Source organism: Engystomops pustulosus, chromosome 2, assembly GCF_040894005.1.
Source record: "Engystomops pustulosus chromosome 2, aEngPut4.maternal, whole genome shotgun sequence".
Taxonomy (NCBI): Eukaryota; Metazoa; Chordata; class Amphibia; order Anura; family Leptodactylidae; genus Engystomops; species Engystomops pustulosus.
In genome coordinates this window covers 170,826,790-170,854,069 of record NC_092412.1, presented here as the reverse complement: position 1 = coordinate 170,854,069, position 27,280 = coordinate 170,826,790, and the positions used below count along the sequence as shown (strand labels likewise).

The 27,280-nt window shown below is 45.3% G+C and overlaps 2 protein-coding genes across 11 annotated transcripts in view; both read left to right on the top strand.

The window, feature by feature from the left end:
• DCAF6 (DDB1 and CUL4 associated factor 6) overlaps positions 1–27,280 on the top strand; it is a 737,604-nt gene that overhangs the window by 616,719 nt on the left and 93,605 nt on the right. For all 9 annotated transcript variants that reach the window (XM_072137281.1, XM_072137275.1, XM_072137278.1 and 6 more), the window contains one exon: positions 12,758–12,863. In XM_072137281.1, the coding sequence (XP_071993382.1) occupies positions 12,758–12,863 (106 nt within the window). The remainder of the gene's footprint in view (positions 1–12,757; positions 12,864–27,280) is intronic.
• LOC140118869 (uncharacterized) lies at positions 22,609–27,080 on the top strand. 2 transcript variants are annotated; one of them, XM_072137271.1, is made up of 2 exons: positions 22,609–22,726; positions 22,820–27,080. In XM_072137271.1, the coding sequence occupies exon 2, from the start codon at positions 24,678–24,680 to the stop codon at positions 26,175–26,177; it is 1,500 nt and encodes a 499-aa protein (XP_071993372.1). In that variant the 5' UTR covers positions 22,609–22,726; positions 22,820–24,677; the 3' UTR covers positions 26,178–27,080. Both variants share the same exon structure in this region, with proteins under 2 accessions (XP_071993372.1, XP_071993373.1).

Here is a 27,280-nt window from a genome sequence, read left to right as displayed (position 1 = left end):
GGGAATTTAGCAAGGTGTAATATGTGGTGTAGTGTAATACACGTGGTGAAATGAGCATTTCGAACATATAGGTGGTTTCCAAATATGATGTGCAATGGAGTCCAAGATGGAAATTGCAATTATTTCTGGAAAGTTCAGTGCCCATTATGGGGCGCCCGTTATGGGGCGCCCATTATGTGATGCCCAGGTTATGCCACTGTAAAATTTCAGCTCTCTGATTAGGAAGCCATGTTTCCTGATGCGAGATAGACTCTATATGTGATCCTAAACTCTAGCCAGAAAGTCCATCAGGGCTCCGGAATGATAAAGCACTTGGAATATAAATAATATTAATAAAATAAATAAATAAAGGACTTGGAGAATTATAAAAGATCTGCTGACAAATCCAGAGACTTAGAGGGGAAATAGAAAACCTAAATAAAAATCATAAAACCCACAAGTGCCCCTAGTTTGCAAACTACATCCCGCAATGAAATAATGGAGGGGTATAGGGAGCAATGTGACCTAACAGTTGTTACAATTATTTTTTTTACCGAAATGAATTCACAACAGGTTGGGCGTGAATTGTGAATGTGTGGAAGGAGGTGGAATATACCAGGGAACAAACAAAACTTTTGTCACTCTGGAGTTGTCGCAGGTCTCTTAGTAGTATATAGGGGCAGATTTACTTACCCGGTCCATTCGCGATCCAGCGGCGCGTTCTCTGCGGTGGATTCGGGTCCGGCCGGGATTCATCAAGGCAGTTCCTCCGACGTCCACCAGGTGGCACTGCTGCGCTGAAGTTCCCTGAAATGCACTGAAGTTCACGATCCTATCCTGGATGAAGGTGAGTGCAAGCTCCGCGACACAATTTCCTTTTTTAAATGCGGCGGTTTTCCCGAATCCGCCGGGTTTTCGTTCGGCCACGTCCCCCGATTTCCGTCGCCTGCATGCCGGTGCCGATCGCGTGCTCCAAAATCCCAGGGCAATTCAGGTACAATCGGCGCAAATCAGAAATATTCGGGTAACACGTCGGGAAAACACGAATCGGGCCCTTAGTAAATGACCCCCATAGTGTCCATCCTAACTCCTCTTTTGAACAGACTCTTTATTTAGTCCTACCTTTAGAAGCAGCAGAATTCACCGGAAAAATCCTGTCCTGGCAAAACACGGGAACATCTAATCCAGACGTACTGGGAAACTGTCCTTCTTGTCCCAATATTAGTTTCCTAATATCTTCCTCTTGAAAATGGAGAAATGATAGAGCAGGTCCTGCACATTGGAACAGCTCGTAAGAGTTGTACAGCATCATCCGTACAATGTACACGGCCAGCGCTTTTGTACCATATCTTCATTTTACATAGGGAAATTCTGTACCAGCCAATAGCGGCAAACATGCACAGAGGGGGGCAGCAAAACCCTCTTGACCGCAAGGCAAAATTGGTGGCTGTCAGGAACAGCCGCCACCCTGCCTTGATCAACGTGTCTACAGACATGGTGATCGGTATTACTGACGTCATAAGTAAATTTGCTGCTATTGGCTCATCAATGCAAACCAGCCAATAGCAGCGAATTTACTCATGAACTGGGGTGTTGTGGGGGGACGTAACCCTTCTGGTCCATGGAGTCGGATGGATGGCTGTCGGGAACAGCCGCCATCTTGCCCCGATCACTGTGTCTGAACCGTGTGGGCAAGTCACTACCCGCCGCACCATTATATGACTATAGGCTATACAATCTTTATTTATTTTTTTTTTGCAATTTAGACAAATAAGGGCTTATTTTTTGCAAGACTAGATGCACTGTAAAAAAAAACTTCATTTTAGTGGGTTTTTAGCTTATTGAAGCAATTTTATTAACTCTTTACGTGTGGAGGAAAATAAAATCATCAATTCTTGTTTTGGATTTTTAGCATTTTTTGGGGGGATGTTCACTGTAGTATAACAATAATATATTATCTGCAGTCCACTGATCACTACGATTACGGTGATACCTCATTTATATAGTTTTATTTATATTTGTCCAATTTTATTGAAGGAAAACTTGAATACAAAAAATTGCAATAGTTTTAGTATTGCCATTTTTACAGCGGCATAGCTATAGTACTTTTTGGTTGACGGAGCTGGTTGTGGGCTTATTTTATGCGTGCCATGTTGTTCTTTTTAGTGGTATAATTTTGGTGCTTGTAACTTTTCTGGATCACTATTTAGAACATTTTTTGTAAAGCAATCTGATAAAAAATGTAAATTGTTTTTTGGGCTTTTTTTTACCACGTTCACCGAGCGGGTCCAATTATTATTTATTGTACAGATTGTTACGGACGCAGCAATACCAAAGAAGTGGTTTTTTTTTTGTGATTTAGTGCTTTTTGTACTTTATTACTTGTGTACACGGAAATGTGGTGTTTTGCGGGGACTTTCACTTTCTTTTATTATTTATTTTTATTTAAAAAAAACCTTTATTGTTAATGACATGTAAGCTTGAACAAACAGCTTACACAGTGCAATACAGATGTATGCGCATGCTCAGTGTCTAAGTGCATGCAGTGTCTTACAGCCGGCACAGACCCGGCTCCCGGAAGAAGATCGCGATTGGAACCACGGACCCCCCCCCTGGAAAGCGCCGCGGCGGGGGGGCTCCGATTGACTTTAAATGCCCCTTGCACGCCACGGTCAGTGCGCCCTCGGCGTGTTAGGGGTTAACACCCGCGATCGAGAAATCTCCAATCGCGGGTGTTAGAGGCGGGTGCCGGTTATAATATATAGCTGAAACCCGCAGCTTCGGGCTCCGGAAGCTCGACGTAATAGTACTGCAAATTGCGGGAACGCACCTCCTGCGATGCAGTACTATTATGTCAAATGTCAGGAAGGGGTTAAAACTCTTCTTTGTTTGCACATATAAAAGACTTCCAGGTTTGCAATAAATAAAATTGTCAACACGTTTTGAGCAGGCTACCTGCTCTTAATCATGACTGAAGTGCAAGTGTGTTTGTCTCCTTTTTGTGTTAGTTACAGGGCAGGGAAACACCCACATCCTGGCACACATCGGGAGAACACTCACACCTGTACGATAACAAATCAGGCATCATAAAACGTTTATGTGAAAAAACATACAAAATATATATAAAACAGTGCCAAGCATATGGTCAGCTTCCTTGTGTATAATGTATCCACTAATTAAATTGAAAACATCCTATCTGTATAGATCGGAACTGCTTTCTAAGACTTTCATCTCCATATGTCTAGATAAACCGTGTTTTTTATTGCCGTGATTGATATTAAATCTGTGTTGATTTAAACGACAATGGAGAGGTCGTGTCATTCTTCCAATGTATTGCTGCACTGACACTCGATTAAATAAATCCCATATCGAGATTGGCATGTCATGTTCTTTTCTAGATAAGGGTCATTTAGCAAAATGTGCCAGTGTTTCTTAACTGCAGCTTCTATTTTCTTATGATCGTTGGTGTAAGTTGTAATAAATCTGATCTCATTATTATCCCTATGTTAATTATTTTTGAGCTTCCGTGTATTTTCTCTTTTGGAAGATTGTAGACACTCAAGTTGAGTGTATTGGCTCGCATTATGTTTCGCATCTTCTATCAGCCCCTAGGGATATGCTTTTTCCAGAAACCGTGTCTCGATGTTCTTAGCTTGTTCATTAAAAGTCGTGTTATCGTTACAATTTTTTCTTATTCTTAAAAATTGGCTATATGGTATATTATGTAACCATGACCTGACTGGGGCGCTTCTGGGGGTGTTTGGGCACACTTTTCTCTTAGCCTCCATATATCCTTTGCTGGGCTTGTTGAGCAGGAGCTATACCAGCATGAGTCCTGTCTTCTCCATATTCAAGCCACATCCCATTGTACTTAATTTTAGTGGTAAATTTTGGCGGATACGTTTTGCTTTTTTTTTTTTTTTTATTTAAAATGGATTAATTTTTTTTTAAAAAATTGCCATTTTTAAAATTTGTAATTATCTTGTTTTCAGGCACATACTTTTACCACCTAAATAAGTTGCTGAATAACATTTAACTTTTGTCTGCTTTACTTTTTCATAATTTTTGAAATGTCTGCAAATTTTATTTTGAAGTCAAATCAAACATTAGTTTTCCATATTTTCAAGGAGATTTTTGGGGATCATTTTTGTGTGTAGTGAAATTTGAAATATATAATATTAGAAACCCCCTATATATAAACTGTTAGGATCAGTGGATCCTCTGGACCACCGCGGGAGATGTAACTAGCCAACACCCGGAACCGGAGCCTAGCGGCACCTGGTATTCACCAGAGCCTGCCGCAAAGCGGGTTGGACTTGCTGCGGCAGGATACCACTAGGTCGTTCCCAGGTGTGACTAGCCCACGGTGGCAGCCGAGGTCGAGGTACCTTAGCGGATGACAATCTCGTAGACAGGTCCAGGCACAGGGTCAGGGCAGGCGGCAGAGGTGCAACGTCAGGTCCAAGTCCGGGGTCAGCAACAGGAGGTCCAGGCAGGTGGGAACGGGAACACAGCAACACGGAGGAACTCGGGTAACACAGGACACAGGAGCGGGAACACACAGGAATACACGGGAACGCAGGAATACACAGGAACGCAGGAATAATCGCTAGGAAGCTTTCTCTAAGGCTATGAGGCACAAAGATCCGGCAGGGGACACAGGAAGAGGCAGGATTCTTAAAGGTGAGGTTCAGCCAGTGCACCAATTAGCGGTGCGCAGGCCCTTTAAATTTTCGGCAGGAGCCGCGCGCGCGCCCTAGGAGGCGGGGACGCGTGCGCACAGCAGTCCGGGGAAGAGCAGGAGCTGGGAGAGGTGAGTTCAGCGACCGGCCTGCAGCGGGGGCAAACGGGGGTGCACGGATGCGCCCGCGATCCGAGACAGGGATCGCGGGAGCACCCGTGACAGTACCCCCCCCTTCGGCCTCCCTCTCTTCTTGGGCCTGAGAAAACGTTGGAGCAGGCTCTTGTCCAAGATGTTATCCTCTGGCTCCCAAGATCTCTCCTCAGGACCAAATCCCTTCCAGTCTACCAGAAACAACCGCCTACCTCTCACTGTCTTAGTATCCAGGATCTCCTTCACCTCGAAGACAACAGTAGAGTCCGCTTGTGGGGCCGGAGGGAGAGGAACTTGTTGGGTGAAGCGGTTTAAGATGACTGGCTTGAGGAGGGAAACGTGGAAGGAGTTGGGTATGCGCATGCTAGGAGGCAGCCGCAATTTGTAGGCTACCGGGTTGATGCGACTGAGGATTTCAAATGGACCCAAGAACCGGGGTCCCAATTTGTAGCCAGGGATCTTCAGTCGGACGTACCTTGAGGATAACCAGACCCTGTCACCAGGAGCTAAGACAGGAAAAGGCCGACGTTTCTTGTCCGCTTGATTCTTGGTCTTGGCAGAGGTTTGGAGCAATGAGGTACGGACTTGTTCCCAGATGGCTTTTAGATCCTGTACCAAGTCCTCCACAGCAGGAACATCTGCAGACACAGGTAACGGAAGAGGAGGCCGTGGGTGCAGTCCGTAATTAATAAAGAAGGGAGCAGAACCAGCAGAAGTGGAGTCCAGGGAATTGTAGGAAAACTCCGCCCATGGTAAAAGAGAAGCCCAGTCATTCTGACGAGCGGACACAAAGTGGCGGAGATAGCATCCCAAAGTCTGATTCACCCTCTCTACTTGGCCGTTGGACTGAGCATGATAGGCAGAGGAAAAGTCCAATTTCACTTGCAGCTGATTGCACAGAGATCTCCAGAACTTGGACACGAACTGAACACCTCGATCAGAAACGATGTGCCGGGGAAGGCCATGAAGCCGGAAGATGTGCTGGAAGAAGAGACTGGCAAGACGTGGGGCTGAAGGCAAACCTGGTAGAGGGACAAAAATCTTAGAGAAGCGGTCTGTTACCACCCAGATAACGGTATTGCCAGATGATGGCGGCAGATCAGTAATGAAGTCCATAGCCACGTGAGACCACGGGCAGGTAGGCACGGGTAACGGCAACAGAAGACCAGCTGGTTTTTGTCGTGAGGGCTTATTGCGAGCACAAGAGGCACAAGACCGCACAAAATCCCGAAAGTCCTTGACCAAATCAGGCCACCAATAGAAATGGGAAATCAGGGCCACAGAGCGCTGCACCCCAGGGTGCCCAGCCACTCGAGAAGAATGTCCCCAGGTCAGGATCCTCTTTCGAAGTCCAGGTCGTACATAAGTCTTGCCGGGAGGTAATTGCCGAAGGTCCACCGGCGCTGCCAGCACAAGCCGCTCTGGAGGAATGATGTGTCTCGGAGCATAGTCCTCCCCCATAACATCGGAAGCACGTGACAGGGCGTCAGCCTTGATGTTTTTCTCGGCTGGGCGAAAATGGATCTGGAAGTCAAAACGGGAAAAGAATAGGGACCACCGGGCTTGACGTGGGTTCAACCGTTGAGCTGTCTGCAGGTACTGGAGGTTCTTGTGGTCCGTGAAAATACTGACTGGAAATCGAGCTCCCTCCAGCAGATGACGCCATTCCTCCAAGGCAAGCTTGATAGCCAGAAGCTCACGATCCCCTATAGAATAATTTCTCTCTGCGGAGGAAAATGTTTTGGAGAAGAAGCCACAGGAGAGAGTTCGGCCCCTAGGCCCCTTCTGGGTAAGAACCGCTCCAGCTCCTACGGAAGAGGCATCGACTTCCAGAAAGAATGGCTTCTCGGTATCAGGTCTGGTAAGAACAGATGCAGAGGAAAACGCCGTCTTTAATCTCGTGAAGGCCTCCTCAGCCGCAGGGGGCCAGAGACGAGAATTGACACCTTTCTTTGTTAGCGCCACCAGTGGAGCTACCAGGGAAGAAAAATGTGGAATGAATTGCCTATAATAATTGGCAAAGCCCAGGAATCTTTGGATAGCACGCAGTCCCACTGGGCGTGGCCACTGAAGAAGTGCAGATAGTTTAGCAGGATCCATCTGCAGGCCTCTGTCGGAAATAATGTAGCCAAGGAATGGAAGGCTCCTTTGATGAAAGTGGCATTTTTCCAGTTTGGCATAGAGATGGTTAGTCCTGAGGCGACCGAGCACTTGCCGGACATGGGACTGATGGGACTCGAGATCAGCAGAAAACACGTGGATGTCATCCAGGTAAACCACAACACAGCTGTACAATAAGTCCCTGAAGATATCATTAACGAATTCCTGGAAAACGGCTGGTGCATTGCAAAGTCCAAAGGGCATAACTAAATATTCAAAATGCCCATCACGGGTGTTAAAGGCAGTCTTCCACTCGTCACCCTTCCTGATGCGAATAAGATTGTAGGCACCACGAAGATCCAACTTGGTAAAGACTCTCGCGCCCCGTAGACGATCAAACAACTCCGTGATCAGCGGCAAGGGGTAGCGATTCTTAACGGTGACTTTGTTAAGACCGCGATAGTCTATACAGGGGCGAAGAGAGCCATCTTTCTTGGTGACAAAAAAGAAACCTGCACCAGCTGGAGAGGAGGATTTACGTATGAAACCTCTTTGCAGATTTTCCTTAATATATTCAGACGTGGCGGCTGTTTCGGGTACTGAGAGTGGGTACACCCGACCCCGTGGAGGAGAAGAGCCGGGCAGCAAGTCGATGGGGCAATCATAGGGACGATGTGGAGGAAGAGTCGCTGCCTGTTTTTTGGAGAACACTTCTGCGAAATCCAAGTATGGAGCGGGGAGCCCCTCCAGGGGCTTGGGAGACAAGGTGGAAGTCCAGACAGGGAGCGGACGAGGGACATCCATACAATGAGAAGAACAAGCCGGGCCCCAACGGAGAATCTCCCCAGAGGACCAGTCCAGCACAGGGGCATGTTGCTGCAACCAGGGGAGACCCAACAGGAGGGTGGAAGTGCTTTGGGGCAGTACAAAAAAAGAAAGTCTTTCTTTATGCAAGGCTCCAACTTGCAGAAGCAGGGGTTCCGTGGGAAACCGGATGGGCACGGAAAGAATCTGGCCACTGACTGAGGCAATGGACAATGGTTTCTCAAGACGAACCACTGGGAAGTGATGCCGGGAGACCAGGGCTGCGTCCATAAAGTTCGCTGTAGAGCCTGAATCCAGGAAAGCAGAAACTTGAATCTGGGTGCCGGTGTCTACGCTGAGGAGCACAGGAATAATCAGACGTGGAGAAGCTTGGCACACACCTAGGGACGCTTCTCCCAAGAGCCCTAGGTGCTGGCGTTTCCCGGACGTGGGGGATGAACAGGACAAGTCCCGATGAAGTGCCCTGGACTGGCACAATACAGACAAAGGTTCTCCTGTCGTCTTCTGGAACGCTCTTGTAGAGAGAGCCGGATTCTGTCCACCTGCATGGGTTCCTCAGCAGACGATACAGACGGAGGCTGGAGCGGTCTTTGGAAGGCAGGTGCGAGGCGAGGAAAACATCTTACCTGAGCTTGAGGATGCTCAGAGCGAAGTTCCTCGGTGCGTTCCTTAAACCGGACATCTATCCGAGTGGCCAGTGTGATGAGACCACCCAGAGTTGACGGTAGATCCCGAGCCGCCATCGCATCTTTGACCTGCGGCGAGAGTCCTTTCTTAAAGGTGGCGATGAGAGCTGCATCGTTCCAGGCAAGTTCAGAGGCCAGGGTGCGGAACTGAACAGCATACTCTCCCACAGATGAGTTGCCTTGGCGCAGATTCAACAACGCAGTCTCGGCAGAAGAAGCCCGTGCTGGTTCCTCAAAAACGGCCCGGAACTCCACCAGAAAAGCCGCAAGAGTAGTCGTGACCGGGTCGCCTCTGTCCCAAAGAGGAGTGGCCCAGGCCAGGGCCTTCCCAGAGAGAAGACTGACGAAAAATGCCACCTTGGAACGCTCCGTGACAAATTGCGAAAACATAAGTTCTATTTGTAGGGAGCATTGAGTAATAAAACCCCTGCACTGTTTGGGGTCTCCGTCAAATTTGCTGGGCATAGACAGCCGTAGTCGTGGTTCAGCAACAGGAAGGCAGACCGGGGTTGCAGGATCCACGGGAGCAGACACGGGAACCTGTTGCTGTTGCTGGGCGGCTAGCAGCTGTTGCAGCATGGTGGTGACTTGATCCAGCTGTTCGCGTTGAGCGGCAATCTCCCGGGATTGCTGGACCACTATGGCGGCAAAGTTTGGTCGAGTGGGAAGCGGAACCTCGGCGGGATCCATGGCCGGATCTTACTGTTAGGATCAGTGGATCCTCTGGACCACCGCGGGAGATGTAACTAGCCAACACTCGGAACCGGAGCCTAGCGGCACCTGGTATTCACCAGAGCCCGCCGCAAAGCGGGTTGGACTTGCTGCGGCAGGATACCACTAGGTCGTTCCCAGGTGTGACTAGCCCACGGTGGCGGTCGAGGTACCTTAGCGGATGACAATCTCGTAGACAGGTCCAGGTACAGGGTCAGGGCAGGCGGCAGAGGTGCAACGTCAGGTCCAAGTCCGGGGTCAGCAACAGGAGGTCCAGGCAGGTGGGAACGGGAACACAGCAACACGGAGGAACTCGGGTAACACAGGACACAGGAGCGGGAACACACAGGACTACACGGGAACGCAGGAATACACCGGAACGCAGGAATAATCGCTAGGAAGCTTTCTCTAAGGCTATGAGGCACAAAGATCCGGCAGGGGACACAGGAAGAGGCAGGATTCTTAAAGGTGAGGTTCAGCCAGTGCACCAATTAGCGGTGCGCAGGCCCTTTAAATTTTCGGCAGGAGCCGCGCGCGCCCTAGGAGGCAGGGACGCGCGCGCACAGCAGTCCGGGGAAGAGCAGGAGCCGGGAGAGGTGAGTTCAGCGGGGGCAAACGGGGGTGCACGGATGCGCCCGCGATCCGAGACAGGGATCGCGGGAGCACCCGTGACATAAACCTATTTTCAAATCTGCAACTATCAGAAACAGCTTTTAGGAAGATTGTTAACCACTTGGAATCTTCATAGTAATTAAATCAAAATTGAGATGAAATTTAGAATGGTGTAATTTTGTCAGTCATACGTTCATTTAGCCCTTAAATTTACACATTTCTCCTGAGTATGGAGACTCCCCACATGTGGACGTTACTTTTTGTATGGGTGCACCGCAAGGCGCAGAAGGGAAGAAGCGCCCTTCAGCAGCCAGCCCTTTTGTAGGTTATAAAATGTTAGTTTTTCCGTTAGTGGGGCCATGTGTCTTCAATTTTTTTGCAGGATGAGATGTATTTTCTAGTGATACCATTTTGGGGTTGGTATCCCCTATTGTTGAAAACATATTGGGGCTCATTTACTTACATTCCCGCTGTAGTTCACAGTTCACATGTCCGACGATAATGCACTGTTCATGCACTTAGATTGTGTGCCCAATATCCTGCATGTGTCGCTTACCCGCTCAGGTCCGCCATCTTCACCATCTTTTTAGTAGTGCATGTAAGTGCTCGGGCTTGCGACACAAATCGAATGTTAGTCTGAATCAGTTGGATCGTACGACGGCACACCCCCAAATGGTGTTATAGGAAGCCAGCGCAGCTGTGCCAAAAAAGGATCACTTGCACTAAAATACCAGCACAGACAGTTGTTAAATACCTGTGCAAGCCATGTAATCCCTGAAAAAGGTGTTTGCCGTATTGCCTAAAAAACATCTCATTTTATGTGTTAATGAGATTTTGGCCATTTTTAATAATTAATTGTTTTTTTTTTTAATTGAATAATTATTTTTTTTTTACTTTTTTATTTCTTCCACCATGGGACATGAACTAGCAATCATTGCTTGTTCATGATAATACTCTGCAATATGATGTATTGCAGAGTATTAGCTGTGTCAGCCTATGCACATGCATACGCTGACATTGTACCTTTAAGATCCCGTGACAGGCGGGATCTTACAGGCACCGCCTGCAGACAGCCCTGGGGTCCTGATCCTGCCCTGGGGGCAGCGATTCTCGCCCCCCCCCCTCCGAAGACGGCATGTGGGAGGGGCCGATTGTGGGGGAGAAACCCCCAGGAGGTAAGTTAAATGCTGCAGTCATGCTGACCACAGCATTTAATGCGTTAAACACCCAGGTTCTTTGCTCACTCCGACTGCATATGTTACAATGGGGTGTCAGCGGTTAGTTAAATCTGACACCCAGTGTTGTATGATGCTGGCACAGGTCTGATCACAAGCTGAGCCGGCATCAGCTCTGTGTTCCATATATCGGACACTGAGTGTTAAAACCCAACTATCTTTGTCTAATATACTGGACACAGAACGATAAGAGGTAAAGCTATATTCTTTATTGATCTGGACTATTTTGCATATCAACATCTTATGATTTTTTTTCCCATGTGATTATTGCAAAAACGGAAATTATAACAGCTTTAAATGAAAACTGTCTTTTAAAAAAATTATTGCACACACAAATTAACTAAATTTCAAAGTACCGTAATTAGAATGTCTGGCTTGACTCCATCTACAGTATAAAAGAATCATATCCATCCAACAATCATTATCTGTAACTTAACTATATTGCTTGCTGTAACATATTTTTTTCTTTTGAAGTCTGTTATGGGTTATTATGTTTCTGCCTCTCCCTTCTCTTCTTCCCCATCCCTCCTCTCCCCCTTTTCCTAACCCCCATTACCCCCACTTTATTGTTTACAACAAATTGTATGCAAAAGACAATGGGGCAGATTTATCAAGCAGTCTGAAAGTCAGAATATTTCCAATTGCCCATGGCAACCAATCACAGCTCCCCTTTAAAATATTCACGAGCACTGGTGAAATGAAAGCTGAGCTGTGATTGGTTGCCATGGGCAACTGGAAATATTCTGACTTTCAGACTGCTTGATAAATCTGCCCCAATTACTACTGCATATCTAATATGTAACTTTAATAGACAATTTTTTGTAGACATGGATTAGTTATTTCTAAAATCCAATAAAAATTAATTGCCAAAAAAATTAAAAAATCTGAAAAGCAGATTTTTCTTTCAGTTTTAATGATTTTGTGATGATTTATTCATGTGAACATATGACTATAGGTATCTATGAACTCTACACATGTTCATCTATTACACTTATGTGGTATGAAGCAAATAATTTTCTGTTTTGGGCACATTTTCTGCCATGAAAGTAAATTTTTATGAAAATTATACACTTTGGGGCACATTTACTAAGGCTGTATGGGAGTTTTCTGCCGTTCTTTTCAGTGCAAACTGCTGGCACACGGCCACATGGCCCTATTCTTCATGCAACACAAATTTCTGCACTAATATGGGTTCCGGTGCTCAGTCGGACCATGCCTCAAATTTATCATGCAAAGTATAACAGAAATGTGTTGCATGCCCCATGTTAATGGTGCACCAAAAAAAAGTGGTACAATCTGTCTGGGAGGTGCAGAGCGCACCAGATTCATGAAGAACGTGCGCCAGAAATCATGAATCTGGTGCACTCTGCACTATATACAGGCAAACTGCAATCTTGTTTAATAAAATATATGGTTACGGGTTTAAGGATAATTCTTTATACTATAATTTCAGTTTTATTATTGCATCACAAAATTGTAAAAAATTCCAGAAATGCCTGGCAGAGAAAGAGTTAAAGGATTAATTTAGAATATTTCTGTTTTGATTCTGCATTTTATTTAATACGTTATATTATCTTTTTTCAAATGTGTTTTTGGATGTGTAGGTCATTTCAAGTGGGTATGAGAAGAAAGTAAACTCCTTAAAGGGATTTCTACATTGTAGGACACTTTTAAAAAACTGTCTTCCTAGATCCAGGTTGATGGCCTCTTATCTAGCCAAACCAGTACATTTTCAGGTAAATTCAGGTAAACTTATCTACATACTTCTTTCCTAGGTCATTTCACGTAATGAATTAATGTTGGAGGAAACTCGAAACACCATTACAGTGCCTGCTTCTTTCATGTTACGGATGTTAGCTTCTCTAAACCATATCAGAGCAGGTAAGGCTGAAATTAGCTATAAATACCTTATTCCGGGACTCTTTAGGTGGTAATGTTCACACCAAGCATAACAAATAACTGTTTAACCTGGGTTACACAATATAAGAAAGCAGTAGTAATGGGTAATATGAGGGTCAAACACTTGGTGCCTGCCTCTTTTCCAGTTTCCAGGCTCATTCAGTTAAATGGGATTATGCAATAACTGACACATCTGTACCAGGTATACAGTGCAGAGGTCTTAAATAAACTGATACGTAGGGATCTGGAATTTCAGACCTTTATTTACTGTACGTGTAACTGTAATCGCCAAGGACATATGTGGTACATCCTGGATTATAAGAGCCATAGCTTTGGAATGCTGTTACCTAGAATCATAGTTTTGTTGTCGCCTGAAAAATGAGAATCTCTTCTTTCTTATGGCAGTGTAACTTTAACAGTTAATCTCTCTGGGTCTCTGGCACCTAGAAACACAATCCTACGTGATTCTTCTTTTTCAGCTGACACCAACATTATAGCTTTCTGAAGTCCAGCCTCTTAGCTGGCAACAGGAATGAAAAGGGGGGCTGCATAGAAGAACAGCTCACAGATAAAGTAAATGTTATCTGTAGCTGAACCTTAGAAAGGGATAACATGAACTTATGTTGGATAAACCTAATTTGGCCACATGGTAGCACTGTGACCCAAAACTTGTCCGAAAACACACACACATTCCTTAATAAAGTTTTTATTTTATACTGTCCCTACATTATTTGTACCTAGTAACAACAAAAGAACACCTATACAAATGAGGAAACTTTGTTGTGTTATGTAACTAGTTTTAAAGAATTTTTAATTTACATAAAAAGGGGGGGCACAGTAAGCATAAAATAGTCACATCTGAAAGCAAATGAATAATACAGAGAGAGAAAAGCAGATGTGTAGACATATCAAATACATTTTATTGGTTCACAGAAAATGAATAAAAACATTTAAAAACCTCAAAAAAGAGGTAAAATCCCCACAATAAAGTGATAATATCTTTAAGCTCTTTTTAATGGCTCCAATATAAACAAGAGTACACTTACATACGCTCAAGCACTGCGTCCACGGTGTGGACTATAGTTTCTTGCCTGTGTACTCTTTTTTATATTGGAGCCAATAAAAAGAGCTTAAAGATTTTCTTCACTACCCTGCGCTGCATCGGTGTATTTTTTCGGATTTTCACGCACAACCATCTCTAGGGATTACAAAGAATGGTCCGAAAAAGAAAAAACATCCAGTGAGCGGCAGTTCTGTGGGCGGAAATGCCTTGTTGATGCCAGAGGTCAGAGGAGAATGGGCAGACTGCTTCGAGCTGATAGAAAGGCAACAGTGACTCAAATCGCCACCCGTTACAACCAAGGTAGGCAGAAGAGCATCTCTGAACGCACAGTACGTCAAACTTTGAGGCAGATGGGCTACAGCAGCAGAAGACCACACCGGGTGCCACTCCTTTCAGCTAAGAACAGGAAACTGAGGCTACAATTTGGACAGTAGAAGATTGGAAAAACGTTGCCTGGTCTGATGAGTCTCGATTTCTGCTGCGACATTCGGATGGTAGGGTCAGAATATGGCGTCAACAACATGAAAGCATGGATCCATCCTGCCTTGTATCAACGGTTCAGGCTGGTGGTGGTGGTGTCATGGTGTGGGGAATATTTTCTTGGCACTCTTTGGGCCCCTTGGTACCAATTGAGCATCGTTGCAACGCCACAGCCTACCTGAATATTGTTGCTGACCATGTCCATCCCTTTATGACCACAATGTACCCAACCTCTGATGGCTACTTTCAGCAGGATAATGCGCCATGTCATAAAGCTGGAATCATCTCAGACTGGTTTCTTGAACATGACAATGAGTTCACTGTACTCAAATGGCCTCCACAGTCACCAGATCTCAATCCAATAGAGCATCTTTGGGATGTGGTGAACGGGATATTCGCATCATGGATGTGCAGCCGACAAATCTGCGGCAACTGTGTGATGCCATCATGTCAATATGGACCAAAATCTCTGAGGAATGCTTCCAGCACCTTGTTGAATCTATGCCACGAAGAATTGAGGCAGTTCTGAAGGCAAAAGGGGGTCCAACCCGTTACTAGCATGGTGTACCTAATAAAGTGGCCGGTGAGTGTATATACAGATGATCAAGGTTTTAGTCTTGTATAGGATGGAACTTCAAATAAATACCTACAAAAATAATGCACAATCGACAATAAAGATGCAAATGTATTCAATGTTGCATATAATGGAGGAACTATAGTCCAAAAAGGTAACAAATAAAGTGCACCGTGCAGTAATGTAGTCACCGAGTACTGTACTAATATAAATAAATAGGTAAATAAACCCAATAATAAATATTAACAATTCATCATATAACCTACAAAGCGTTGGTCCATAGGAGGAGAGACCAGTATTGCCCCACGCGTATTGCCCACCTAGCGGGCTTCCTCAGGGGAGGAATTGTAATTTGTACCTTGGTTATGACATTCTACGTAAAATTCTTATGAAGTGTGGGAGGTTCTGATAGTGCGCTGCTAATATGATGGTGCACAAAATACTATTTAAAAGTGACCTTCATTTTCTCATTAGTTTAGTTTAGGGATATATCGTTTTAAACACTTCTAAACATTATAAAAATGTTTTAAAAATAATTATAAATTTTAAAAAAGGCCTGTACTTCCAACTTAAAAAAGACCTTTTACAACCTCACGCATAAGGAGATTTAACGTATCTTTTTGTAGGGGCTGATACACAGGGGCACGTAGAATTTTCTTTCTAGCCTTCAGGACGGGGCCTGGCATAGAAATAAACGCTGTGCAACAGCCCACCGGATACATCAAGAGGCTTCAGCTTTCAGTATGATAAATAACCCCCAATGTTTCATAATTGCAACACAAACAGTGTAAACACAAATGCACAGTAGCATGATGTAAATGTGAACGCAATGTACAGTATATGTGAACACACATGTTATGTACTTATATATACATTTATACACGTACATATAGTATATACAAACTCATAGAGTAGATACAAACATGCATTATGTACACATCCATACATTTATACTCACATACAGTATATACATATCAAATTTGTAAACATAAAGTATAAATACATGATATACTTTTACATATGGTATACACCCACCATATATACACATGTATGCACTATAAAAGCACCTACAATCTACATACAGCATATACACACTTTGAGACACTGAAGGGGTTAACTGTGGATGGGCGGTATGTTTCCCCTGGGTTTTGCTACTATGCAAGGCCCTAATGCTGAGTTTGTGTTGTCCAGCACCTTGGACACAGGTGGTGGGAGCAGCCTAATCAGCCTGCATAAAGCTGCTGAGTATAGCTGAGAGCGTTGTCTCTGAGTGGAAGCTGGAGCCCTGACTTCTGTGCCTGGAGCAGCGATATCTTTTGTGTTAGTGATGAGTTAGAGAAACTCTGTTTTCTTAGAACCCAGACGGGTAGGATATTGTTTGTTTTGATGCCTGAATGTAAAGGCTGTTTTATTTTGTTCCTGCTGCTGCAATAAACGCAGGCGAGACCTGTTTTGGACTGTACCTTGGTGTCACTGTCTTGAACTGCATCATAAAACCCCGCTACCTCAGACTCTACTGGGCCAAATCTCCCACATATGGTGCTTCGGATTGCGGGCTGTTCAAAAGACACACACCTGAAAGGCTCGCTACATCCTGCAACATTGCATGGCCTGGGTGAAAGCAGCAGGCAAATTGCAGGATAAAGCCAAGATGGAGGACTTTATTAAGGCCATGCTCCAGCAGCAGGAGGAGAGGTTCTGCCAGCAGCAAGCCATGCTCCAGCAACAGCAGGAAGAGTCCAGAGCTAATCGGCAGCTGCAGCAGGCCATGCTTCAGCAACAGGAGGATAGGTCCTGTCAGCAGCAAGCCATGTTCCAGATGATGATGGAAAAGTTTTCTGGCCTTATGGCAGCACCGCAAGCGACGGCTACAGAGGGGCCCCATACTAATGTGCAAGGGTACTCCATTGTCTAGCGTTCCGCACGAGCTTCAGTGCAGAAGGCCTTACAAAAGATGATGGCAACCGACGACGTGGAGGCGTATCTCACTGTGTTCGAGCGAGTAGCTGAGCGAGAGGAGTTACCAGCAGAGCAGTGGGCAGATGTCCTGGCACCGTTCCTGACAGGCGAATTGCAGAAGGCCTACTACGACTTGAGTGAAACGGAGGCCCGTGAGTACTCCCAGCTAAAGGCGGAGATTCTGGCTCGTCTTGGGGTCACCATACAAGTTCGTTCCAGCCGGGTCCACCAGTGGGCATACTCAGAAAAACACCCGCGCTCCCAAATGCATGACCTGGTCCATCTTGTCCGGAAGTGGCTTCAACCAGAGGACTGCACCCCAGCACAGATGGTCGAGAGAGTTGTTCTTGACAAGTTCACCCGTTCTCTGCTCTCTCGGCTCCAGCGATGGGTTGGACAGGCCGGTCCCACAAATGCTGAGGAACTCGTGTCCCTAGTAGAGAGATATCGGGCTACGGAGGATCTTCTACTTACTGCTCCCGCACAAAGCAGTGCCAGTGACAAGACCACTAAACCATCTGGTAAGACTGCTACCTCAGAAAAAAGGAGACAGGTCAGGTTGGGAGGGGGTTCAGTGGGGGGCTCGGATACACAGACACCCAACGAAGCTCATGATAGGGGTCACAGCCGTATCCAGTGCTGGCGATGCCGTGAAATGGGCCATATCCCTGCCAACTGTCCTCCGTCAGTGGAGCCAATGGACTGCAACCAAACCCGGCGAATGTCGCAGTTTCCCCTGCCGGTTATGGCAGCCGAGTCGGTCATGGATGCAGAACCCCAAGTGTGTATGGTCACAATCGGTGGTTACACGGTGGAAGTCGTGCTAGACTCGGGGAGCCTGGTCACCTTGGTGCGGGGAACTTTGGTTGATCCTGAACTATACAGTGGGCGTAAAGTGGGAGTGTTATGTATACATGGTGACACTCGCGAATATCCCACTGCCGTCATCAACCTACAAACACCTTGTGGTACTATCACCCATGAATTGGGGGTGGTGGGGACCCTCTTTCATGAGGCTATTGTTGGCAGAGACTTACAGGTATTCTGGGACCTCTGGAGACGAAGACCCACCTCAGGTGCTATTACAGATAATGGACATGGTGTAAGTCCGGCCTTGGCCCCCGAACCCTTTGAGGCCAAAGTACCCACACCAGCAGTAGGGTGACCCTAAGTGATGAATTCTCTCCCCTAGAGGTCCTAGCTGGTGAGGCCGATGGTCAAGAGGAGGTGGCCGATATGCCGGAATTTGAGATTTCCCGTGAAAATTTTGGAGCGGCACAGCTCCAGGACCCTACCTTGTTTAAAGCACAGGAAAATGTTAAAGTCATAAATGGTGTGCTCCAAATACCAGGAGCTGACAAAATGTACCCCTGAATGGTGATTGTTTTGGAACTGTTGTACAGGGTTGACCTGATACGGGGCGAAGAGGTTGAGCAGCTAGTAGTACCCCAATCTCACCGTAGGCTGGTCCTAGATTTGGCACATAAACATGTGCTGAGAGGTCACTTAGGTACTGAGAAGACCCGGAAGAGGATCCTGCAGAGATTTTTCTGGCCTGGGGTGTGGGAGGAGGTAAACCAGTATTGTAGCTCCTGCCCTGAGTGTCAACTTACTGCCCCGGTGTCCCACTTCAGGAGTCCGCTGGTCCCGTTACCAATCATAGAGGTGCCGTTTGAACGGATTGCAATGGATTTGGTTGGCCCCATAGTAAAATCCACAAGGGGGCACCAGTACATCCTGGTTATCCTGGACTACGCAACCCAGTATCCAGAGGCTATTCCGTTAAGAAACATCTCCTCCAAAAACATTGCTAGGGAGCTGTTCCAGGTATTCTCCTGCACAGGCCTCCCCAAGGAAATCTTGACTGACCAGGGGACCCCGTTCATGTCTAGAGTAATGAAGGAGATGTGTAAATTACTGCAGGTTAAACAGCTCCGCACCTCTGTATATCATCCTCAGACAGAAGGCCTGGTCGAGAGGTTCAACAAGACCTTGAAGGGGATGCTAAAGAGGGTGGTCAACAAAGATGGAAAGGACTGGGATTGTTTGTTGCCTTATCTGATGTTTGCCATACGTGAAGTTCCCCAGTCTTCCACGGGTTTCTCACCCTTTGAGCTACTATATGGCCGTTCCCCACGTGGGCTCCTGGATGTAGCTAAGGAGACCTGGGAACAGGAAAGAACCCCCCACCGTGTGATGGAACATGTCTCCCTTATGCAGGACCGCATAGCGGCGGTGATGCCCCTTGTAAAGGAGCACATGACAAAGGCGCAAGAGGCCCAGTGTAGGGTCTACAATAGATCAGCCAGACTCAGGACCTTTAACCCAGGCGACAGAGTGGTAGTTCTTGTGCCCACTGTGGAGAGCAAGGTCTTGGCAAAATGGCAAGGTCCATATGAGGTCATGGAGAAAGTGGGGGAGGTTAACTACAAGGTATATCAGCCATGGAGGAGGAAACCCGAACAGATCTACCACGTGAACCTCCTAAAGCCGTGGAGGGAAAGAGAGTCCCAGATAGCTGCGGGTGTAGGAAAAGTGTCTGTCCCCAAGAATGTAGCTCAGGAGGTAGGTGTACCCGATGCCAAGGTGCCTGAAGTACGGCTCTCGGAGTCCCTCTCCAGGGCCCAGATACAGGAAGCGAAGGAGTTTGTGCTCCAAAATGTCGATGTGTTCTCCAAGTTACCAGGTCGTAGTTCAGTCATGAAGCATGACATCATAACCGAACCCCACATCCAGGTACACCAAAAACCCTACCGGGTCCCTGAAACGTGCCGGAAGGCCATATCCGAAGAAGTCAGGCAGATGTTAGACCTAGAGGTTATCGAGGAGTCTAAAAGTGACTGGTCGAGTCCTATTGTATTGATTCCCAAGCTTGATGGTTCCCTACTAGAGATGAGCGAACATACTCGTCCGAGCTTGATGCTCGTTCGAGCATTAGCGTACTCGAAACTGCTCGTTGCTCGGACGAGTATTTCGCCAGCTCGAGAAAATGGCATCTCCCGCCGTTTTGCTTTTTGGCGGCCAGAAACAGAGCCAATCACAAGCCAGGAGACTCTGCACTCCACCCAGCATGACGTGGTACCCTTACACGTCGATAGCAGTGGTTGGCTGGCCATATCAGGTGACCCTGGAATAGACTAGCCCCTGCCCGCGCTGCTCGCGTCATTCTCTGTCTGGATGCCGCTAGGGAGAGAGCTGCTGCTGGTCAGGGAAAGCGTTAGGGTGTTCTATTAGAATAGTGTTAGGCAGGAGTGATTCTACAAGAACCCAACAGTCCTTCTTAGGGCTACAATAACGTTTTATTTTCCTTTTTTTTGGTTTGCTTGTGGCTGGGCTTGCTGCTATTAGTAGTGCAGCTAGTACCATATTGTGAGTAATTTGCAGGGAGACTTGTGTTTAGCTCTTAGTGACACACATATCCACCTCAAACACCAAAGTGGGACAATTTATTAGGGGTTTGATTTGAATTACGCCGAGTCTGCTGATTTTTTTTTACGTTTATTTCTTTTTAGAACTCACAGTAATCTGCCAAAGCAGTGTGCTTTGAGTGTGGGCTAGAAAATAGCCATAGGAGAACCCCAACGGCTTATTTAGGCCTACAATAGCGTTATATTTTCCTTTTTTTTTGGTTTGCTTGTGGCTGGGCTTGCTGGCATTAGTAGTGCAGCTAGTACCATATTGAACACCCGTGGGCAGGGAGGTGTGACAAGGCATCATTCACGGCGACGGGCCGTTTCGCGCAATCCTGCGCTTCCTCTAACCTCCAAAAAGCTCGGGCATCGCGAAAGCGCTGTCAATACACTAGGTAAGTGGTTCCATAAAAACAATTATACAGACACATAATATACACAAGCGAACAATGTTAGACCATCATTAAAATTAGAAACTTTGTACAGGCAATAAGGGTCTATATATACCCTAACCAGTGGACTGTCATGTCTAGATGAAGACAGCCATGTCATTTTTGTCATTTAGACCTATCGGGCCCTCTGCCTCTGTTTTAAGTATCCATCTTGCCTCACGGCGCAGGAGCTCCCTATGTCTATCGCCTCCATCTATTTTAGGCATGACACGTTCGATCCCTGCAAATGTAAGTGAGTTGGGGTCGCCAGCATGTGCATCTCGTATATGTTTTATCAATCTTTGTGAACCTTTTCCGGATGTAATGGAATGATGGTGCTCTCTGAAACGTATGTAGAGTGGTCTAATTGTCTTACCGATATAAAATCGTCTGCATGTGCAAAATATGACATAGACTACATAGTCAGTTTTGCAACTGATGAATTGTTCCACCATAGTGGTGACTCCCCCTATATTTAATGATCTTGTTCTTAGGTGAAATCTGCAAAAATTGCAATGGTGGCAGGTAAAATTGCCTTTTGGGATCTCTCTGTCTAACCAAGTGGTTTTTTTGTCACTAAATTTGCTGTTGACTAATAGATCTCTCATGGTGGGATTGCGTTTAAATGAAATCATAGGCCTATTTACAGTAACTTTCCTTAAAGGGGTATTCTCGTCTTGGCATTCACATTCAGTTTCATTAATCTGCCATATATAAACATTTCTTCAATTGGATGTTATTAAAAAAAATGATCCTGTGTGAAGATAATTTCTCATAAATGTAGTCATGTTGTCCCTTAGAAACGAGATGGCTTCCTCGGATACGACCACGTCACACTCTGGCAGCGGTGGCCAGAGTTGCGCTATAGGGTCTTGCCGGACCACCAGGATTCAGCGAGCATTACCACAGGGTGGCTGTGCGACATGTAGTAACTCCAGGACATTTTATATACAATAACCTTTTGTTTATTTGTGCAATCACTGCAGCAGAGGTGGCCGTAACCGAGGAAGCTATCTCGTTTCTAAGGGACCACATGACTACATTTATGGAAAATTATCTTCACACAGGAACATTTTTTTTAATAACATCTAAATGAAGAAATTTTTATTAATGGCAGATTTATCAAACTGAATGTTGATGCCCAGATGAGAATACCCCTTTAACTCGGGGTCTCTTTCAAGTATAACCCAATTCCTTTGTATGGCTTTGCGTATATTCCTTTCATTTGGGCAGAAATCGAAAGTGAAGGTGAATCTATCGCTATTTCTTTTTACTTCTCTCCTATGTAATAATTGATGTCTATCTAGTTTTGTTGCTTTGTCATAAGCTGTCTTGATGATGGTATCTGGATAACCCCTTAATCTAAGTCTGTCCTTCAATTCAAGGGCTTGTTTATGGAAAGACTCATCGGAATCATTTATGCGTCTCAGGCGTACGAACTGTCCATATGGTACAGCTTTTTTTACGTGATCAGGGTGGGCGCTATTATAATGCAATAACGCATTTGTGGCTGTTGGCTTACGATAGCCGCTCACTTTGATTTGATCTGCCACTACGTCAAGTTGAACGTCGAGGAATTCAAGGTGTTGATCACCAAAGTTACATGTGAAGCGCATGTTCATCCTTTCCCCTGTATTCAAAAAATCAACGAAATCAAAAAATTCTTGTTCAGAACCAGACCAGGCCATGAACACATCGTCGATGTACCTTAAATAAGTATGTATATATTTAACGTATGGATTTCCCAGGTTAAGGATAAATTTGCTTTCAAATACGGCCAAAAAAATATTGTAAATATCTGTTACAGCTGCCGGCGTCTCTCACACGGCTAGAGGAAGCGCAGGATTGCGCGAAACGGCCCGTCGCCGTGAATGATGCCTTGTCACACCTCCCTGCCCACGGGTGTTCAATAAAAGAAGATTTACCTGGTGAGTGCCGCCTTCTTATTTCTACTTATATACGTTGAAACATTGTTCTGACATCTGGCTGAACACCTCCGTGATATCTTTGTTTCTATCCAGTGAAGCTACACATGCCCTTGCCTCCTCATCTGTACGTACGGGCCCGGTAGTGCCAGCGGATTTCTTCCCCGGGGGGGAATTCCACCACCCCGCTACTTTGTTGCAATTCTCTGTTATATCCTTAACAACGCTTGAGCACACCTAAAGACCCTCGACAATAATAAGGGATGGAGATGGACACGAATCAGCCACTGGGAAACTTCAATACAGCCTTTCATATGGGCAGGGAGGATGCAAGCACATTCTTCGAACAATGTGACCAGAAAGATGAACTACAGGTACTAAGTACCAAAGCATTAGAGCAAAAAATCACACATCTGGCGGAGAAGGAAGTACGCCTATTTTGGACTATCAAATCCCTAAAAACATCGCCCATACAAAGAAGCATCTCAATACCAAGATGACACAACCTTCCTAGAAAAATGGAATAATATTCAATTAGCTTGCTCGCTTGAACTGATGAGACTAGTGCTCAATAAAAATGAAGATGAATATGAACAGGTACTCTCAGACCTATGTAGAGCTAAGACGGAATTAAGAACCCGTCAAATGGATAAACAAAATGACCTATTCTACAAAAAACTAGAGAAAAAACTTATCCCATTACAAGCTGACATCAAAGAGAAAAAAAGGGACAAATCTATGCGAGACAAAGCAGATTTTGAGTCTGGACATATATTTAATTGGCGCCCAAAAAAACAGTTTAAACGAAACAAAATTATCAAACGTAAAACCTCAGACTTCTGGACTACAGAATCGGACTCCAGTACCTCAGAAGACCCCAACCCCCAAATAACAGAAGGAAGAGATGATTCACTTGCTACAACATCATCTACCCCTTTAGGGGGAGGACACCACGAAGGAGAACCCGGAGGGGGCGGGGCCGGGAGAGGAAGAGGAAGATGGAGATCCAGCCAGAAAAGGAAGAAAGTCTCCTGGCAATGAACTCTGAGTCCATACCTGAAAACACTGTAATTAACTTGTCCCAAACACCGCTCGAGACTGATTGTATCTCAGCATTGTCTAAAGGTTTAAATTATAGTCTCCCCAGAGACTTTGATTTTGTGCAATTTCAAATAGATCTATACAAGTCCATTAGGAAGATTGCCCTAAGGAAATTATTTGACAACATGGAGGGGGGCCGCAATGACAATAGGGTCAGGAGGGAAGGAGAAATACCTTGTATAGGCCCTTTGGGTTTTCAGATAGATGACCCTTTAGAAGGGACAGACCTAACTTGTCTTACCACGCTAACTGACCTGATGACAGAAATTAATAACACGGACGATAGTCTAATCGACACAGACATACAGTTAACAGAATTCAGAGGTGGTAATCGCTCCACTTTTTGTCCCCCTTTGCCGGCCGGCTCGTCCATCGACATCTTTTATGAACAAGTCTGTAGAGACGTAAAGTCTCTTATTTATCCTACTTCGAATCCTAATTTGTCAATGGCAGAATGGAAAGCTTTGCAGAAGCTTAAGAGGGATAAATCCCTGGTTATAAAGCCGGCCGACAAAGGGGGCAATATAGTGGTCATGTCGAAAGAATATTACGTTGAAGAAGCCGAAAGGCAATTACATGACACCTCCACATATGTCAAACTATCAAGCGACCCCACATTTAAATATATTTCCCAATTACGAACCATCCTGAGACGAGCAGTCGAAAATAAAGTGTTGTCTACCAAAACGGCTGAAAAGCTCCTACCCACCTTTCCAAAAAAACGTCTTGGTATTTTCTCCCCAAGATTCACAAGTCACCGAGTCGACCCCCCGGCCGTCCCATTGTCGCGGGGATCGGCTCGGTGACTGAATCACTATCTCAGTTCCTTGATTGGCTCTTGCGACCAATCCTGATGGACATTCCATCATATTTAAAGGACACTAATTCCTTTCTAAGGGCGGTTGAGGACATTAACTGGCGCGGAGACCTTAAATTGGTCTCGATAGACGTGGAAAGCCTCTATACGAGGATTCCACATCACGAGGGGGTCAATGCCATCTGTCTAGTCCTTCATCGAGCAGGGAAAAGCCCGGCATTTATTGATTTTGTTCGTGAGGCTCTCCTGTTCATCCTTACTCATAATTCTTTTTTATTTAACAATCAATGGTTTAACCAGGTTACAGGTACGGCCATGGGCACACCGGTCGCATGTACCTTCGCAAATATTTTTTTGGCCGTATTTGAAAGCAAATTTATCCTTAACCTGGGAAATCCATACGTTAAATATATACATACTTATTTAAGGTACATTGACGATGTGTTCATGGCCTGGTCTGGTTCTGAACAAGAATTTTTTGATTTCGTTGATTTTTTGAATACAGGGGAAAGGATGAACATGCGCTTCCCATGTAACTTTGGTGATAAACACCTTGAATTCCTCGACGTTCAACTTGACGTAGTGGCAGATCAAATCAAAGTGAGCGGCTATCGTAAGCCAACAGCCACAAATGCGTTATTGCATTATAATAGCGCCCACCCTGATCACGTAAAAAAAGCTGTACCATATGGACAGTTCGTACGCCTGAGACGCATAAATGATTCCGATGAGTCTTTCCATAAACAAGCCCTTGAATTGAAGGACAGACTTAGATTAAGGGGTTATCCAGATACCATCATCAAGACAGCTTATGACAAAGCAACAAAACTAGATAGACATCAATTATTACATAGGAGAGAAGTAAAAAGAAATAGCGATAGATTCACCTTCACTTTCGATTTCTGCCCAAATGAAAGGAATATACGCAAAGCCATACAAAGGAATTGGGTTATACTTGAAAGAGACCCCGAGTTAAGGAAAGTTACTGTAAATAGGCCTATGATTTCATTTAAACGCAATCCCACCATGAGAGATCTATTAGTCAACAGCAAATTTAGTGACAAAAAAACCACTTGGTTAGACAGAGAGATCCCAAAAGGCAATTTTACCTGCCACCATTGCAATTTTTGCAGATTTCACCTAAGAACAAGATCATTAAATATAGGGGGAGTCACCACTATGGTGGAACAATTCATCAGTTGCAAAACTGACTATGTAGTCTATGTCATATTTTGCACATGCAGACGATTTTATATCGGTAAGACAATTAGACCACTCTACATACGTTTCAGAGAGCACCATCATTCCATTACATCCGGAAAAGGTTCACAAAGATTGATAAAACATATACGAGATGCACATGCTGGCGACCCCAACTCACTTACATTTGCAGGGATCGAACGTGTCATGCCTAAAATAGATGGAGGCGATAGACATAGGGAGCTCCTGCGCCGTGAGGCAAGATGGATACTTAAAACAGAGGCAGAGGGCCCGATAGGTCTAAATGACAAAAATGACATGGCTGTCTTCATCTAGACATGACAGTCCACTGGTTAGGGTATATATAGACCCTTATTGCCTGTACAAAGTTTCTAATTTTAATGATGGTCTAACATTGTTCGCTTGTGTATATTATGTGTCTGTATAATTGTTTTTATGGAACCACTTACCTAGTGTATTGACAGCGCTTTCGCGATGCCCGAGCTTTTTGGAGGTGTGTCCTATCACCCCAGCCGGACTCGTGATCGCGACGTCATACACGCTCACACACCCCCCCCAGTCACATGACACATTGTAACACATGACGTTGGCGGCTAGGTACTTAATCTGTTACAGCTGCCGGCGTCTCTCACACGGCTAGAGGAAGCGCAGGATTGCGCGAAACGGCCCGTCGCCGTGAATGATGCCTTGTCACACCTCCCTGCCCACGGGTGTTCAATAAAAGAAGATTTACCTGGTGAGTGCCGCCTTCTTATTTCTACTTATCCACGTTGAAACATTGTTCTGACATCTGGCTGAGCACCACCGTGATATCTTTGTTTCTATCCAGTGAAGCTACACATGCCCTTGCCTCCTCATCTGTACGTACGGGCCCAGTAGTGCCAGCGGATTTCTTCCCCGGGGGGGATTTCCACCACCCCGCTACTTTGTTGCAATTCACCATATTGTGAGTAATTTGCAGGGAGACTTGTGTTTAGCTCTTAGTGACACACATATCCACCTCAAACACCGAAGTGGGACAATTTATTAGGGGTTTGATTTGAATTACGCCGAGTCTGCTGATTTTTTTTTATTTTTTTATGTTTATTTCTTTTTAGAACTCACAGTAATCTGCCAAAGCAGTGTGCTTTGAGTGTGGGCTAGAAAATAGCCATAGGAGAACCCCAACGGCTTATTTAGGCCTACAATAGCGTTATATTTTCCTTTTTTTTTGGTTTGCTTGTGGCTGGGCTTGCTGGCATTAGTAGTGCAGCTAGTACCATATTGTGAGTAATTTGCAGGGAGACTTGTGTTTAGCTCTTAGTGACACACATATCCACCTCAAACACCGAAGTGGGACAATTTATTAGGGGTTTGAATTGAATTAGGCACAGTCTGCTGATTTTTTTTTTTTTTTACGTTTATTTCTTTTTAGAACT

Excerpts from the sequence above, each read along its gene's own strand:
- LOC140118869 (XM_072137271.1), top strand. The coding sequence starts at position 24,678 with ATGGACATTCCATCATATTTAAAGGACACTAATTCCTTTCTAAGGGCG.